Source organism: Phalangium opilio, unplaced genomic scaffold (assembly GCF_054372755.1).
Source record: "Phalangium opilio isolate 3A_F unplaced genomic scaffold, DU_Popi_V2 ptg000042l_1, whole genome shotgun sequence".
Taxonomy (NCBI): Eukaryota; Metazoa; Arthropoda; class Arachnida; order Opiliones; family Phalangiidae; genus Phalangium; species Phalangium opilio.
Genome location: NW_028324166.1, coordinates 6496630 through 6512600, shown reverse-complemented (window position 1 = coordinate 6512600; position 15971 = coordinate 6496630). Strand labels below are relative to the sequence as shown.

The window sequence follows — 15971 nt, the reverse complement described above, 5'->3', positions numbered from 1 at the left end:
GTATGTTGAGGTATATATATATAGTAACGAGACGTTAGTGTTTACTTGTTGCGAATAGAACGTGTTACAATAATTCATAGTAAAAATTTTAACGACTGCATTTGCTTATCAATAAATAGCAATAGAAAATTGCGTCATCGTCACTCGGAGAGGTAAAAAGGGTAGATATAGGTTTCTTCTAGAATCGGAGAGGAAAGTTTTGGGGTGCAAACCGAGCCAACTTGTTGTTTTAAATGGCCTTCAACGTTTCCCTTCAGTCTCGCTAATAGATTAAAAGTTCTACAAAAATTTATTATAAATCCATCTACAAGTACTTCCATCAAAATAATTGAATGCATGCTAAATGAGCGGGGGGGGGGCTTAATCTGGGCAAACTATTTTGAAGTTATTATTAGAAATTAATAACTAGGTATTGCATAATTGGTTCATTGGAACATGTGTAGACCTTTATAACTATTCGAAAATTTGCGTCAACGTGAAATTATTCGTTTTTTAAAGATTTACAAATTTTTATTGATAAAGAGTACGTAACCTAATATAGTCAATCAATTATATTGACTATATTATGCATGATGGTATTTCACCCGTCTTAAGTTTAGTTTTAGTTTAGATTTGCCTTTAGTCCTAGTCGCGACCACTGGGACTCCTTTCGAAAGAACTTGAAACATTTTACACGTCTCCATCTGTTGATGGATCTTTTCAATTTATTGGTTTTGCGTTAATTTATTTGTTTTATTTTCTTCAAAATGATGCCGTTTGATATTGAAATTCATCTCTATAATGATGAAACTTATCGAATCTGTCAGTATAATCTTTTACTTATTGCTACAGAATGTTTTTGGGGGGGGGGCGGCTAAAAGAAATTTTTTGGTAGGGTTTACGGATAATTTTGAGCCTCACCAAGCGTGGCTTTACGAGAATCTATGATGTTTCACCTGCGTCATCTGGGATATCAGTAACTAGTGACACATCTTATGTTCAAAACGTACCATTTAATGCAAATCGGCGTAAGTTTTGTAAATACCAGAAAAGTAGGGAAATAGCACGATTTTTACGATTTATTTTAAATTAAGCAATTAAAGTTTCCAAAGTGATTAAAAAATGGTCTTTCATCCTTTTTCGAATTGATATGAAAAGTCATTGGTTTAATTAATTATGATAAAAGTAATAGAAATATTTGCAATTTCTGATACTTCAGCCAATTCATAAACCAAACTCTTATCGTTTGTTTATTTTTTTTCGGCCTTGGTTCCAATCAAAATCTTTTTTATATTAACTCAACAGTCTAAAATAACCACATTCATGTATAAATGTAGCAATTCATGTCACATTTTTATTTTTTATCAAAAAACAGAATCTTGTAAACGGAGGAAATTTTCTGCTCTCTCTTTCTCCTACAAAGAAACCTCTTAAAATATTTCCTTCTATGGAAGTAAAATAAAGCAATATGGTGGCCCTAAAATATTTGGAACCAAAAATTATAATTTTAAAAGAGGGCCCATGACCTGTGCTGCGTCGTGGGCTTGTTAAAAAAAGTTGTTATAAAACTAAGTCACATAAAATATCTTAGCTATCAAAACTAACCTCGAACAAAACCAAGAAGTTATATCTGGTATCTCAGAGATACTGATATAACTTCTTGACAAAACTTAAAGCTAGTTATTTTCTCACAATCAATTGTTTCAGTCCTATTGATGGAAAATAAAATGTAGGAGCTCCCCCAACGCAAAAGGACCAAGGTGGTAAATTGGGAAAATAACAAGACGGCCCAAGGGCTCGTAATAGTAGCCACATCGTACGAGTGAATAGCCCCTCTATACCCTACCCTAATGAGTAGAAAAAAAAAGAAAATGAATATAAAAACCTAAAATAAACAAAATCAGAAGTGTCCGACCCCACAGATAAAAATTCAAAAGTATCCGACCCCACAGATAGAGAGGTACCCTCCCCCCATCCCCGACACTTTAGAGATAAACTTAAGGATAAAAACTCGACTGCTCTGTCGAGTCTCTATGGTTCAGTGGTAGCGAGCCTTACTGCTGCGCCAGCGACCCGGGTTCGATTTTCGGGTCTGACCTGAAAAAATTTTAATTAAAATAAAATCTCTAACAGAGCTCAGCTACCCCTATTGGTGGGTTTAGGTACTATCGAGTTTCTTTTAAGCTAAAATATAACGATAACGATAGCGAAAACTCCGGCCACTACAATTACCACTGTTACTACTGTTACTACTGTTACTACTACGGCTCGGGTCGAACTAAGAGCCTCATCGTATACTACGATGTGGCTAAAAACTGTTTTCTCCCTTCGATACTTGACACTTACCAAGAATTATTAATCTATAGATTTGAAAAAATTTATTTGATATATCAATGTTTGGTAACACATTTACACATCATCATAGAAATTAAGAGAGTATATCAAAACTGCAAGTTAAAATCTAGTCTACACTGGTATTATTCTTTGATTATGAATAGTACCATTATTTTAATCATCAATATATTGATTGTTGCATAGCCTTTATCTTAATTCAAGGCTTACAGTCGGGTTTTCAATTGTATTTACCATCGACTTTCGAATTGAAGTATCCAAACCTTCCGGAGGTGGTAAAAGCTTGAATCGTTGAAGAACAGCAGTGAAGTATAAAAAGATATTAACTTTTCCCAATGTTTCACCTGGACAACTACGCTTGCCTGTTAACAATAAATTTCCAAATATATTAAATGTTGCCTTACGTAACATACTAAAGGTAAGTACAACACTGTACATTGCAATAACGCCAAACTTGAAAAGGAAGGTTTTTCCCTAGTTTTAGCACGGTGAAGTAGAAAGTTAAACGTATTGTGATGGGTCAGAGTAGGTTTCACTGTGAGCCTAAACTTCCATAGTGATAGAAAAGGGGCCACTAAACAATTTGGGGGATGGGGTTAATTCGTTGTCATATGAATTAATGTTTGTGTATTGAATTACTATTTTCCGTCCTCTCAAAAACGCAAAATGTACTATTTTCTTAAAAGTCTAGTTCATACTGATCGCTCAGATACAACCAACGGACTCTTAGCTTTGTCAAGATTCTTTTGAATGGGCAGTTCGTAGTACGATTTTGCAGGGAATCAGAAGCCGCGTGGTGCTTGATAAGTTTAAATCTAATTTTTCCCCATACTTTTTACCTTGTTGTGGGAGTTAAGGGTTATGAATGTTAGCCTATAAAGGGTGGACAATAACTCTCATTTTCAACTCCTCCCTGGTTATACGTATATCAATGGGCAAGTTTCCGCAAGGATGATCAAGCAAGGGAAGTTTCGTCAGTATAGTAGTTTCTCCAGGGAGGAGAGACTTGAGTCTCTCCTCCCTGGTTTCTCTTCGCGAAATATAGCAGGCCACGTGTCTATTTTTTGAGTTAGTTTTAACTGCGCACGATCGGAGCGCAGATCGTCATTTCCCTACGTAATGGGCGTCAGACGCCAGAGGTAGAATTGTCCTTTGCCTCAGTACGATGCGTCAGAAAGTTACGCACTAGCACATCGGGGCGGACGACGGGAGATTTTTGGGCTACTGTAGCTACAACATTACACCAAACTTCCCTTTCTCGCTCTTCCTTGGGTTTTTGGCTGTTTTTCATGAGACGTCGCTTCTACAATTATTAACCTGGTTGGTGAAAAGCACATTTTTCTCAGAAAAACACCTCCATTAATGTACATGATTCAGTGATATACTTATTTTAGCTTTGTTACCCATTTTGTAGCTTATATTCAATTTTCTTTACCTAATGAGAAGGTTAGAACTCTTTCAGCTTTTTTACTATCAATTTTTTTGCCGTCTTCAGTTAGAAATCGTTCGGGTCTGAAGTTTTTGGGATCTCCCCAGAATTCCTTGTCGTGGTGAATTGAATGAAACAAGAAGAGAACGACAGTTCCTTTGGGAACGTCGAACTTTCCTATTTTCGTGTCTTCTGTGGTCCTGAAAACACCAATTAATAATATCCGTTCAGTTGTGAGAAAACCGCCAGGATGAATACTAGGTCTTTTTGGTGCGCAAACTACGCGTCATGAACCAAGACACCGTACCAGGTGACTCATAGTCATGTAAGTAAACCGGATGTACTCTTTTCGCGTCGCTCCCTAGAACGTAATCAAATGGTATTCAATAAAATATTTAAATTTCGCAACCCGTTAAGGTATGTAGTTCTTCATTTGCATTGAACTAAAGTCTGTTATTCTTTCCTGCTTCTTTAACAATATATTTATTCCTGATTAAACCGTCATTAAATCTATTTCGTCGTCAGTATAGAGCAAAGTAGTCATTTTTCTAATATTCCTCACCATCTTGGATCATTTACGCCAAAGATGTTATTCCATCGCCAAATTTCCAGGAGAACAGCTTGAGTGTAAGGCATGTTGTTTCGATCACTCCATTGTGGCAATTTTTCAGTGCCAACTACTTCAACAATTTCTTGATAAACTTTCTCTTGAACCTCGGGATGCGAAACCATATTCATGTAAGAAAATTCGAGGGAAATTTTAAACGTTTCAGCTCCGATAAATATCAGAATTCCGGCATTTCCAAGAAGAGTCTCTTCTACAATTAATGTTAGCGCGTTTGAAAAAAAAAGGTTTTGTTGCGCTTAAAACGAGTCATGCTTACTCGTGAAAGTTCGGAGTTCTTTTCGCTGTATTTCTCCAAGGTAATAATCGATGAAGTCCCGTTTGGAATTTTCATCAAATGTGTCCTCGTGATTTTTTATAACTTTACTGTAAAATATAATGAAATGATTTCACATTTTATTAGATGTGGAACAAACTTAATGGAAATTGCAATATAAACTTCCATTACGGTTTTATTTATGAATTAGTTTCTTTATGTAGAACAAGTTGGGAAAACCAAAATATTACCTCTCCGAGTCAAGAGAAGGACTACCTACAAACTTATTTACCCAGTTATGGAAATGTTTCTTTTTTTATGAACAAATACTGAAGTTAAAATTTATGAAATATTAAAGCAGTATACAAAGCATAGCAAATATACTGTAAATCAGACGACATTTTACATCCAATAAGGATATACATGTACACATTAAAATCATCCGATGGGGGAAAAACCGGAAATGAAGAGATAAAACTTTGGAGGGATATTACCTTTACGTGTTTGTAAAGGCCCAATTTGCTACTCCTCAACTGTATACCCTCTATGTTCAAAGCCATATTCACAACAGGGTTGCCATGTAAACACTATCCTCTCCTTTCACCTCAACAATTTTCTTAGTTTGTCAACATGACGATTAAAGTTACATAACACCAAAGCTAATTTGTGGCTACACACACTGAAGGTAAATGCGCACCATAAAAAGCATGAACACACGAAGCTATAATCCGATTACGATCAGACCTTTCACTGATCTGGGCTGCGTTCAGCAGAGCTCACCAAAAAAGACAGCGGATTTTGGAAAACGTTTTCTGGTGAGATCTGTCGTCATAGCTTTTCTCCGGTCATCGGTCTTTTAAAAATGAAGCTAGCGCAATAAAGCGTGCAAGGTACAAAGGCTTAACAAAAATTGTATGATAACATATTTATGGAGATAGATAAGAACAACTTTTATAATTAAACATAGAAACTAACATGTCTCTTAAACTTCTCGCCGCTCTCGCGTGATCAACTTGTTTCACGCCAATTAAATAGCTATAGTCCCATCAGAATCAGCAAGAGCTATTTGTATTAATTCCTCCATGCTTTTTCGCCAAGCTGAGAACTACGCGTTTTACGTCACGTTATCCAAAAACCCGACTATTTTCCTTGAAGACCGCGCTGGCTCACTGAGCACCGTGACGTCAAAATTCAATAACAAAATCCCGTTCTGGATGACACTGCTAACAGCGCCTGACAGCGCTGAGCTCTGCTGAACGCGGCCCAGATTTCCACCATGATTATAAAGTCTAAGCCTAATTATTTAAAAGTGTATTTAACTTTCGGCTCACTCTGAACCGTTAATGTCTCTGTATTACAGAAACGAAAACCAAACCCAAGCGTTTACTTTTTGGTTCACTAGGCCTAATGACAAATAAAAGTTCATTTGCCCAATATAGTTGCGTTCTTCTTGAAATCACTTTAGAAAGAATTATGCTATAAACAGATGTAGTATAGCTTAAGTAATATATAAACATCGATTTCAAATAATAATAATAAAAAATATTCTTGGGATATCAGAATGAAACAGAGCTTTATAGCTACAAAACCACTAAAGGCATCGAAATTTCGAAAAATATTTCCATATATTAATAATATATTATGAGAAAACCAAATATTAAGGTTTTGTAGGATTTCTTTCCACAAAACAAAGCGAACTGCTAACGCGGTGCACTAACGGACGGACACACACAGACTAAAACATAGGCTGCTTTTTAACTCTTTCCGTTTTAATTTTGAGTTGAGAAACTAGATTATCTTAAATTTTAAAATAAATATAATTAATATTTAATATTTTCTTCGTTAGTTGTTCGCCTTATTGAGCGTTACATCGTTTTAAAAAAGAATAATTAAACAACCTTGAGAGACTTGACTAATATTGACGTTTGAAATGAAGCATACTCCGGTTGCTCGCCTTACTCAAATAGGTAGTATATAAGGGTGTCGAACTACAGCTAAAAGCAAGAACAACCGCAATTGCGTGAACCTTGGAGGAAGACCCCTCCATTGGAAGGCTAGACGTTTCTCGTAACCCTAGCCGATCGCCGCGTATGTCTTAACCTTAAGGATGATGGTGGTGTTAGAAGCCAGGTGTACAGACTGGTGTTCATGTGGAATGGACAAAGACGAGAAGGTGGAGGTGTTAGAAGCCAGGTGTACAGACTGGTGTTCATGTGGAATGGACAAAGACGAGAAGGTGGTGGTGTTAGAAGCCAGTATGTACAGACTGGTGTCCATGTGGAATGGACAAAAACGAGAAGGTGGTGGTGTTTAGAAGCCAGTAAGTACAGACTGGTGTCCATGTGGAATGGGCGAAAGACTAGAAGATGGTGGTGTTTAGAAGCCAGTAAGTTCAGACTGGTGTCCATGTGGGGTGAACAAATGAACAGAGTTGTTAGACAGGCAATACAATTTCCGGGACTGTAAATGCGGTCTGGAAATTGAATACACGTTTGCTCCGATTTGCAAACTGCGAACGCGGTCACGTGGGTGTAACAACGGACAGACACACACACAGACACACACACAGACACACAGACACACACACAGACACGTCGAAATTAGAACCTCTCCGTGACATACGTCACTCGGAGAGGTAATAAAAGTATATTTGAATGCTCTCCTTGTAAACAATTAAACGAAACTAATACCATCTCACCAGAAGTAATTTAAATTCACAGGCAGTGATTGAGTTATAGGATTTTCATGGGTAGTAATAGTGGTCTGTGCATAAAACTTTTTTAATAAGGCATATGCCACTTTGCAATGCTAGATTTTAAAATGGTGTTTTTATCAGTTTCAATATTTCATTGTTTGATTCACAAGTAGATTTTCGAAATAACTGATTGTGTATATTTTCTATCAATATCGGGAATCATCCATGTTTCTAGCAGACGCCACTAGTTTGAAGGGCTTTTTCTTTTTACCTTTCCAAGCTCATACCCTTCGGTTTTCGATTGTTAAGTGCTGCCGCGCAGTGCCATTGTAATTGTATGAGAACTAGCTGCTATTTTTAAGACAAAGAGGGCACCCTTTACGTTTCTGTACCGTGCAACTACGACCCTACTACCTAACCGCATCATTGCTATAGATGGGGGTAAATCATTGTTATAGATGGGGGTACATCATTGCTAAAGATGGGGTACATCATTGCTATAGATTTGAGTACATCATTGCTATAGATGGGGATACATCATTGCTATAGATGGGGTACATCATTGCTATAGATGGGGGTACATCATTGCTATAGATTTGGGTACATCATTGCTATAGATGGGGGTACATCATAGGCTATAGATTTGGGTACATCATTGCTATAGATGGGGGTAAATCTTGATATAGATGGAATACATCATTACTATAGATGGGGTACATCATTGCTATAGATAGGAGTGCTTCATTGCTATAGATGGGGGTATAGAGCCGCAACGTTAAAGGTATGGGGATTGAGGTAGGGACAAAATTGTAAGTTGGTAGAAATTTTCCAGGTTATTTTTATGGTAAAATTTCAAAGATTTTCGTCAAAAATCTGTGATAAATTTCATGGAAATAAAAACCACCCTTAGCTACTTTAATTTCCATGGCATTTTAGGCTGCGTTCAGTAACACTCATCGGGAAAAACATCGATGTTTGGGAAAATGAAATCGGTGTTCTTTTGACGTCATGATGACGTTGCAGTTGTTGAACGGCACAATTTTGTGTAATCGATGCTTTTCTTAATGGCGACGATATTATGATAACGTTACGGCAGAGGCTTAAATAACAAATCCGAAATATTTACAAAGATATTGTACTTCAGTTTATCAATTAAATCAAAATTCTGTCAGAATCCATTTTTTACCGAAATAATATATTGCTTTTTAGTATTATTATCCAGACCATAAGGATAATATTTGTCAATTCTACATTATTTTAATTGTCGCGGTGCAAAATGACGAAATTTACGTCATGAATCCGATGCTCATCAAAAAAACCTCCTCTCACAGCTGATTTTCCTGGTGGGCATCCGATGAGCATCATGACGTCACGCCCAAAGACGCGAAAAACGTTCAGTAAGACATCGATGTCATCTTTTAGTCATCGATGTTTTTGATGCCGGTTACTGAACGCAGCCATAGTTTATCGGATGAACCGATTATCTTACTTCAAATTTTTCTCCAAATCGAGAACGAGAGCCATTCCAGTCTTGATTTTTTCCGATGTCAGATTCAGTATCGTTCTCAGGAATGGATAATAAAACTGCTTGGATCGTTCAGCGAAGAAATCAATCCCTTTCGACTGAAAGTTGTCTACAGCTTTCTTTATATTTTCATCAAAATTATACTCTTTGTCCATCATCATGGCAAAAATAATGTTGTTCGTCACTGGCATAAGAGCATCTCGGATGTTTACGGTTTCGCCGATAGAATTTTTCAGAGATTCCAAGAAATTCGTAACTTGCGTAGAGGTTAAGAGTTCTCCGGAACTTTTTCCCATTCCCAATTCTTTCAATGACGTTAACATAAATCGACGCTGTTCTTTCCAATCGCTCCCAGACATTTCACCAAAATCTGAAAATTACAACAAAACACTTTTTTTTGTTAAATATTAAACGAGATACACTGTTAGTTTCGCGTGATAAGATTCTCAAGTAAAGCCAGATGAAAGGAGTCTTAGATGCAAAATGAAGGACTAACATTATTGGTTTTCATTTCAAGACCTCAATACTCACGTGGACTTTTACGGTTGAATTCGAAAACGTCCGGAGGTCTTCCAGTAAATTCATCTTTATTAGCAACATCCTTAAGGTTCTCGAAGTCAGAAACGACAACTGTCAGTCGTGTTCCCAAGTATAAGCTGCGTATATATACATATATACATATATATATATATATATATATATATATATATATATATATCATAAGAGCCAATTAAGGTTTAGTTCAGAGTTCAATATAGTTGAATTGCTTAGAAGTCAATAATTATTCATTAATCCTGATTAACTATATTTAAAACATAAATAGGGTTTTAATATTCATAATTTATATCGTTTAAACTAAAGGCCCTTTAACTGTATTTTTCATTATTTTTACTTCCACTTTTGAACCAGATAGGATCTACTACCATTATGATCTAACTACCCGCCCAGGCACAGCGGCCCATCACTTACTTTCGTCTGCTAACCACTAAGAGTAACTTTCTATTAGTTTTTATAACTAATGACAGTCTCATTTACGGAGAAATAGGCCTTCCAAAAATAGGTTCGAGTATTTAACGAGCCTAGGTTTAAGACTAGAAACTTTTTCGAGTCTCAGAAAATCTCTTATCGAGTATCGAGCCGAGTACTCGACTCTTATAGAGTACTCGCACAGCACTAGTACGTGCATTTAATTGTAAGTATCTTTAATATCACAGATAGACACAGAGCTCCAATTAGAAATATTCATTATTTTAATATTAACGTAAGCAGATAATTTTCTTTACGTGCTCATTATTAGGCCCCTGAACGAACGTCTCCAGCCCCAAACTTATTTACGTCAGTGCCTAACAGAAATCGGTTGCCAAAAAATCCAAGAGGTATTTTTCTTTCCCTGGTAGTGCCTCTCGTGGCTAAGAATAGTACATATGAGGGTGGTCTGACTCTCTTGGGTGCAATTTTTATCGTGGGCTTTTCTCACGTTATCTCCAAACCTATACTTTTTTACCCGAAACACGTGGTACTTTTGTACACCTAGCTACTGATGTTTCCACGTTTAAATAGTCGTTTCAAAACACAAAGAGGTTTTTAATCATGGGTGGTTTTTGAGCCATCTCATTAAGACATGTAAACTTAATGGTAGATTAACAATTTATGATACTAATAATAATGATTCATTTCTCAACCAAGATTGCTGGCAACCACAGAGACTAGGCCTATACATGATGGTTACCTCCTTCGTAGCCTTGACAGAAGATATTTTTGAATGTTCTACTTCTAACTAAGATTTCTTCTTTCAATAGGGGCAATTCTTTAACTTTTTAAGTGAATTATCACAAGTGATAACTATTGTCTAAAGGGTTGGTGTCAACCTCGTGCGTTCTATGAGAGCGCGATATCTAAATAGGCGAGTAGTCTTCGGTGTCATCAACCCTTGAACGAAAAGCGGCGGATGTTTCGCGAATTCCCCTCGTGCTAATAAAAAACAAGGTGGTTAATTTAAAATTTTACCGTCTTTAGTTATAAAGCAAGCGATAACTTATCGAATAGTTTAACCTTTTTACTAAGTTATCACTCTTGTGAAAATTAAAAACGGTAAAATTTTAATTTGACCAACTTGTTTTTTATTAGCACGAGGGGAATTCGCGAGACATCCGCCGCTTTTCGTTCAAGGTTTTTTGACACCTATGACTAATCACCTATCACATTGCTCACAATGTTTAGAAATTGCAGTGTATTTTATCGATTGTCTACCATTGGGTCGAATCCCATTGGATCGAATGTCTCGTTCGACCGAATCCCATTAGACCGAATACCGCAATTTGGGCGGTTTTCCAATCATGAATTTTCCTTTCAATCCTATTTTTCTATTGATTTTCCTATTAAACTTCTTGTTATTGCAGAAAATACTAAACCAAACGTAACCTAATATAACAGTAATGTTTTGGAAAAGGCATATTTTTGGAGAAGTCAATGAAGCTAAATTTCAATATTTTGGAAAAGGCGTAACATTGTTAAATGATTTATAAATTATTACTAACCTAATTTAACCAAACCTAACCTAACATAGAAGTAATGTTTTGGAAAAGGCATATTATTTGAGAAGTCAATGAAGCTAAACATCAATATTTTGGAAAAGGCGTAACATTGTTAAATGAATTATAAAATATTACTAACCTAACCTAACCTAACCAAACCAAACCAAACCTAACCTAACATAACAGTAATGTTTTGGAAAAGGCATATTATTTGAGAAGTCAATGAAGCTAAATTTCAATATTTTGGAAAAGGCGTAACATTGTTAAATGATTTATAAAATATTACTAACCTAACCAAACCTAACCTAACCTAACCAAACCTAACCAAACCTAACCAAACCTAACCAAACCTAACCAAACCTAACCAAACCAAACCAAACCTAACCTAACCTAACCAAACCAAACCAAACCTAACCTAACCAAACCTAACCTAACCTAACCAAACCTAACCTAACCAAACCAAACCAAACCAAACCAAACCTAACCTAACCTAACCTGACCTAACCTAACCTAACCTAACCTAACCTAACCTAACATAACCTAACCTAACCAAACCTAACCTAACCTAACCTAACCTAACCTAACCAAACCTAACCTAACCTAACCAAACCTAACCAAACCTAACCAAACCTAACCTAACCTAAACTAACCTAACCTAACCTAACCTAACCTGACCAAACCTAACCTAACCTGACCTGACCTAACCAAACCTAACCAAACCAAACCTAACCAAACCTAACCAAACCTAACCTAAACTAACCTAACCTAACCTAACCTGACCAAACCTAACCTAACCTAACCTAAAAATAAAATTGATTTTCTTATTAAACTTCTTGATACTGCAGCAAATAATATGTGTTCACCAATAACATTCTTCAATAAATTTCAGAAAATAACTTCCCTTTTTGGAAATTGTCTAACCCTAACCTAACCATACCTAACGTAATCTAACCTTACCATTAAGAGATCTCCCTCCCAAGTACTGACGGCGCTCGATGCTGCTTAACTTCTTCGATCATCCAAATCACTTTATCCATTGCGCTACTGGAGCCCGGCGACTCAAGGAAAACGCTATGATTTTATATGTGTAAACCCATCCCATTCAGTCGAAAGCTCTTCCATTTAAATATTCCCATTCAGTAGAAAATCGCTCTTCGGGCTATAAATTGTTTTAAATTTGGCTACAATTTTAGAAATTTGAATTCGATCCAACGGGATTCTATCCAATAGGATATTACCTATTTTATCAAATCAGATGTATAACCGTAAAAATGCAATTTACTGTCTTTATCTCTCGTTATAACTATGATTTTATTATGTGTGACGCTTTCCATACTTTGTAAATTATTCTAATTATACAGAATTTAGGATTTTCACCCACTTAACTTCACAACTATCTCAAAGGAATAAATTTCACACTTACGAAACACATATTATTAACGCCTTTTTGGGAATGTATAAATGTTAAATAAAAGTTAGGGATACTGAAATGCTTAGTTGAAACTAAGAACGCACTATTTAAAGGTGAAAATTTGTTAAGATAAATTTTCATCTAATATTGTAGGCGTTTTATGAAAATCTACAAATTAAACCAATAAGAATTTAATTTTCACTATTTCCTAAAACATTTACTTTTCTTCAAGCAAAATGTTCTCTCGTTGCACTTAATCGTCCACTAATTAACATTAAACTATTTCATTAAAGTCTATTAACAAGATGGCCCCGGCTATATTACAGTTTCGATGGCCAAATAGGTCATTAGGGGGAAAGGCACCCCAGTAGCAAGGGTTCGGAACAATTGTCCTCCAGCTCTAAAGAGTTCAAAACTAAAAATTACACCAATAGGGATCTAATTTTTGACTATTTTGTAAAAAAATTATTTTCTTCAAAAAAAAACAAAAACCAAAACCAAACTCTTTGCTCTTACTCTTTCACTAATTAGCATAAAAATAATTCATTAAACACTATTCATTCATATAATCCCTAAAAAATTATACATATCTTTTTAATATCTTACCTGAAAACAGTCCCATATTTGACACTAAGATTGTGTAAATAAAGATGCCGGTCTGGATCAAGAAAAGGCAAATGACCAACTAGCGGAAGGCTCAAGGGTCCGGGTGGTAGTTTGTACCGAAGTTTAAATAGCAATTTCTTTACCGCTAATATCAAACCGATGGTGAACAAGAAGATTAGATAGGGCGTCGTATCCATTTTGGTTCAAACGTTAAAGTGATTTTTGAAAGTCGCAAAAAAAAGAGGCTGCATATCGCGTGGGCTAAAATTGTCAGCTACATTTCCGTGGGAGTCGTCAACTCGGGTCTGCATATCTTCAAGGCTCTTTGCAAGAGTAAATCAAGCTTTGAAGTTTGAAACTCTAATGCACCGTATCGAGGTTCGGAATGAGGATATCTTAAGGCCAGTGTTTTCCACGCAGTGTTACAAATAGGGTTCATGTACAAGTTTAACCTCCTTTATAACTAAAAAACGATTAAGCCTCGAGGGGGTGTTAAGTTCTCTTTGGCATTCGTCAATTCTTACCTGCTTAACTTTAAGGCTCTTTACAGCAGTAAATCAAGCCTTGAAGTTCAAAAATTGAATACGCTGTAAATTGAGGTTGAAAAGGACGATAACTTTGTAGCGATTCAACTATAGTGAGCCTACAAACATTAAAATAATTAGTCTTACTGCACAGCTTAGAACTAGGCCAACAACACGCCTTACTGCACAGGCTCCTGTCTGCTTAGCTTAGAAATTGGACTATATCACGCCACTGGTGAGTCTCCACAATAGAGGTCGCTTTTTTGTGTGGATAGGTCGAACTGTAGATAAACTAGTCATTTGAGCAAGGCAATGTTAGGTTAGTCTCTAGGCCATAGTCAATGCGAGTAGACCATCGAAACGATCTTCTAGCACCCGTTAAGTTAGGACCTCCTTATGGGCTAAGTCGAAGGTTCGCCTTTCTCTGCCCCTTAGTATTATTGTTATTTCCTACTTTACTCTCCTAACGTTAACACCCCACATTATTTAAATCCAAGCAAAGAACACTTATGGCTCTTCATGCCACCTCGATCAGTGTACTTTCAGTAATTTATTAGTATCCCATACGGCGCTACCTTATTCAGGACTGGTATTGTCTACAGACATTATCATACCTTAACTAGCCAATCATTTATTATTTAAAGTTGATACTTATGGAATAAACTACTAATATACAAATTATACATGACATATAAACAATAAATTGAGCTCTGAAGATCTTAGTTTCGCTATTTCAACATATTTAATTCCCTTTTTAGCATAATCGGTTACATCTTTAGGAATTGGAATGATTGTAACGGGTGCGGGATGAAAGAGTGAACAATGCTTTGTACTCCAATGCTTGAATTACTCTTGTTCTTATCGATGAGAGAGTGATATAACACATTAGCCTTCTTCGAGGGAGGAAAAAAAACCTAGAGAGTATTTTCTTTTAAAAATGTTTTTATTATGGAACCAGAGATAGAGGGAGAGAGAGTATAGCATTGCATGGGAGCTTTTTAACCTCTCCGAGTGACGATCACGTCACGGAGAGCTATTGCGCTGGGCGTATCTGTGTGTAAACTTCATCCCGTTATCCATCTCAATAGAGACATTCGTTTATTGCACACAGAGAAACCAACACATAGGGGCGAGGCCGCCATTGGGGTATCAGCACGATCGCCAAGAAGTCGTCAACGCCAGACGGAGCCCGAGTTCACTACACGCGGAAGAAGGCTAAGAAATTCGCACTGCCTCTGGCGGATCTTCTTGGAAAGAGGGTGTATACCCCAATGGCAGCCTCGCCCCTGTATTTTGGTTTCTCTGATTGTAGTAAACGAATTGGTCTATTATCACTATTCATTATCTTGCCCGTAGTGGGGTGGCGTAGCGGTTAGCGCTTTCGCCTCGCAGCAAGAGGATCCCGGACTGTGGCAACGGGTGAAAATCTCGGAACAAATCCTTCTGCGTAGAGTTTGCAAGTTCTCTCCCCGCTTGTTAAAAGGAGTTTTCCTCCGCGGTCTAACCCGGTTTCTCCTTTCCATCAAAACTTGCAGAGGTTAACGGTAATAGTTAGTATAGGGCGCTGTAGGTTAGCTGTGGCATAGGGGCTAGCCACCACCCCTCTATGCATTGTAAAGGCGTTAGATAAGTATGGCAATAAGTCGCAAGATGACTTGGTCTAATTAGCTAGCTGAACTTATTATATAAGATTCAATAGTCTTCAATCTAAGAACGTTATGAACCTTTATCAAGCAGAAGTGGCATAGGGGCTAGCCACCACCCCTCTATGCATTGTAAAGGGACCCACCTGTAAATAAGCCACAGGCTTAGTGAGGAAATCCCTTCGTAGACAAAGTTTAGATTTTTTTTTATTATTATTAACTTCATTGGCCAGTTATATGCCAATGCTATCACCCAATATTTATAATCTATCACACATACACGACATTCTGCACTTACTGGCTTCGAACAACAACACCATGCAATTGTCTTTTGTGTATATCTCAAACATATCAATTCCCATTCGTTCGAAACCGAACTTGGGAGACCACAC

General features: G+C 36.8%; 1 protein-coding gene and 1 long non-coding RNA gene across 2 annotated transcripts in view; one reads left to right on the top strand and one right to left on the bottom strand.

The window, feature by feature from the left end:
* Nucleotides 1–15971, top strand: part of LOC149678708 (uncharacterized) — a 293673-nt gene that overhangs the window by 71428 nt on the left and 206274 nt on the right. The gene's annotated exons all lie outside the window — the stretch shown is intronic.
* Nucleotides 2343–13861, bottom strand: LOC149678716 (cytochrome P450 2J3-like). The gene is made up of 7 exons (XM_089836656.1): nt 13413–13861; nt 9393–9517; nt 8826–9231; nt 4645–4751; nt 4323–4578; nt 3767–3960; nt 2343–2693 (listed from the first exon to the last, which is right to left on the bottom strand). Exons 1-7 carry the CDS (start codon nt 13607–13609, stop codon nt 2521–2523), a joined length of 1458 nt encoding a protein of 485 aa, XP_089692782.1. The 5' UTR covers nt 13610–13861; the 3' UTR covers nt 2343–2520.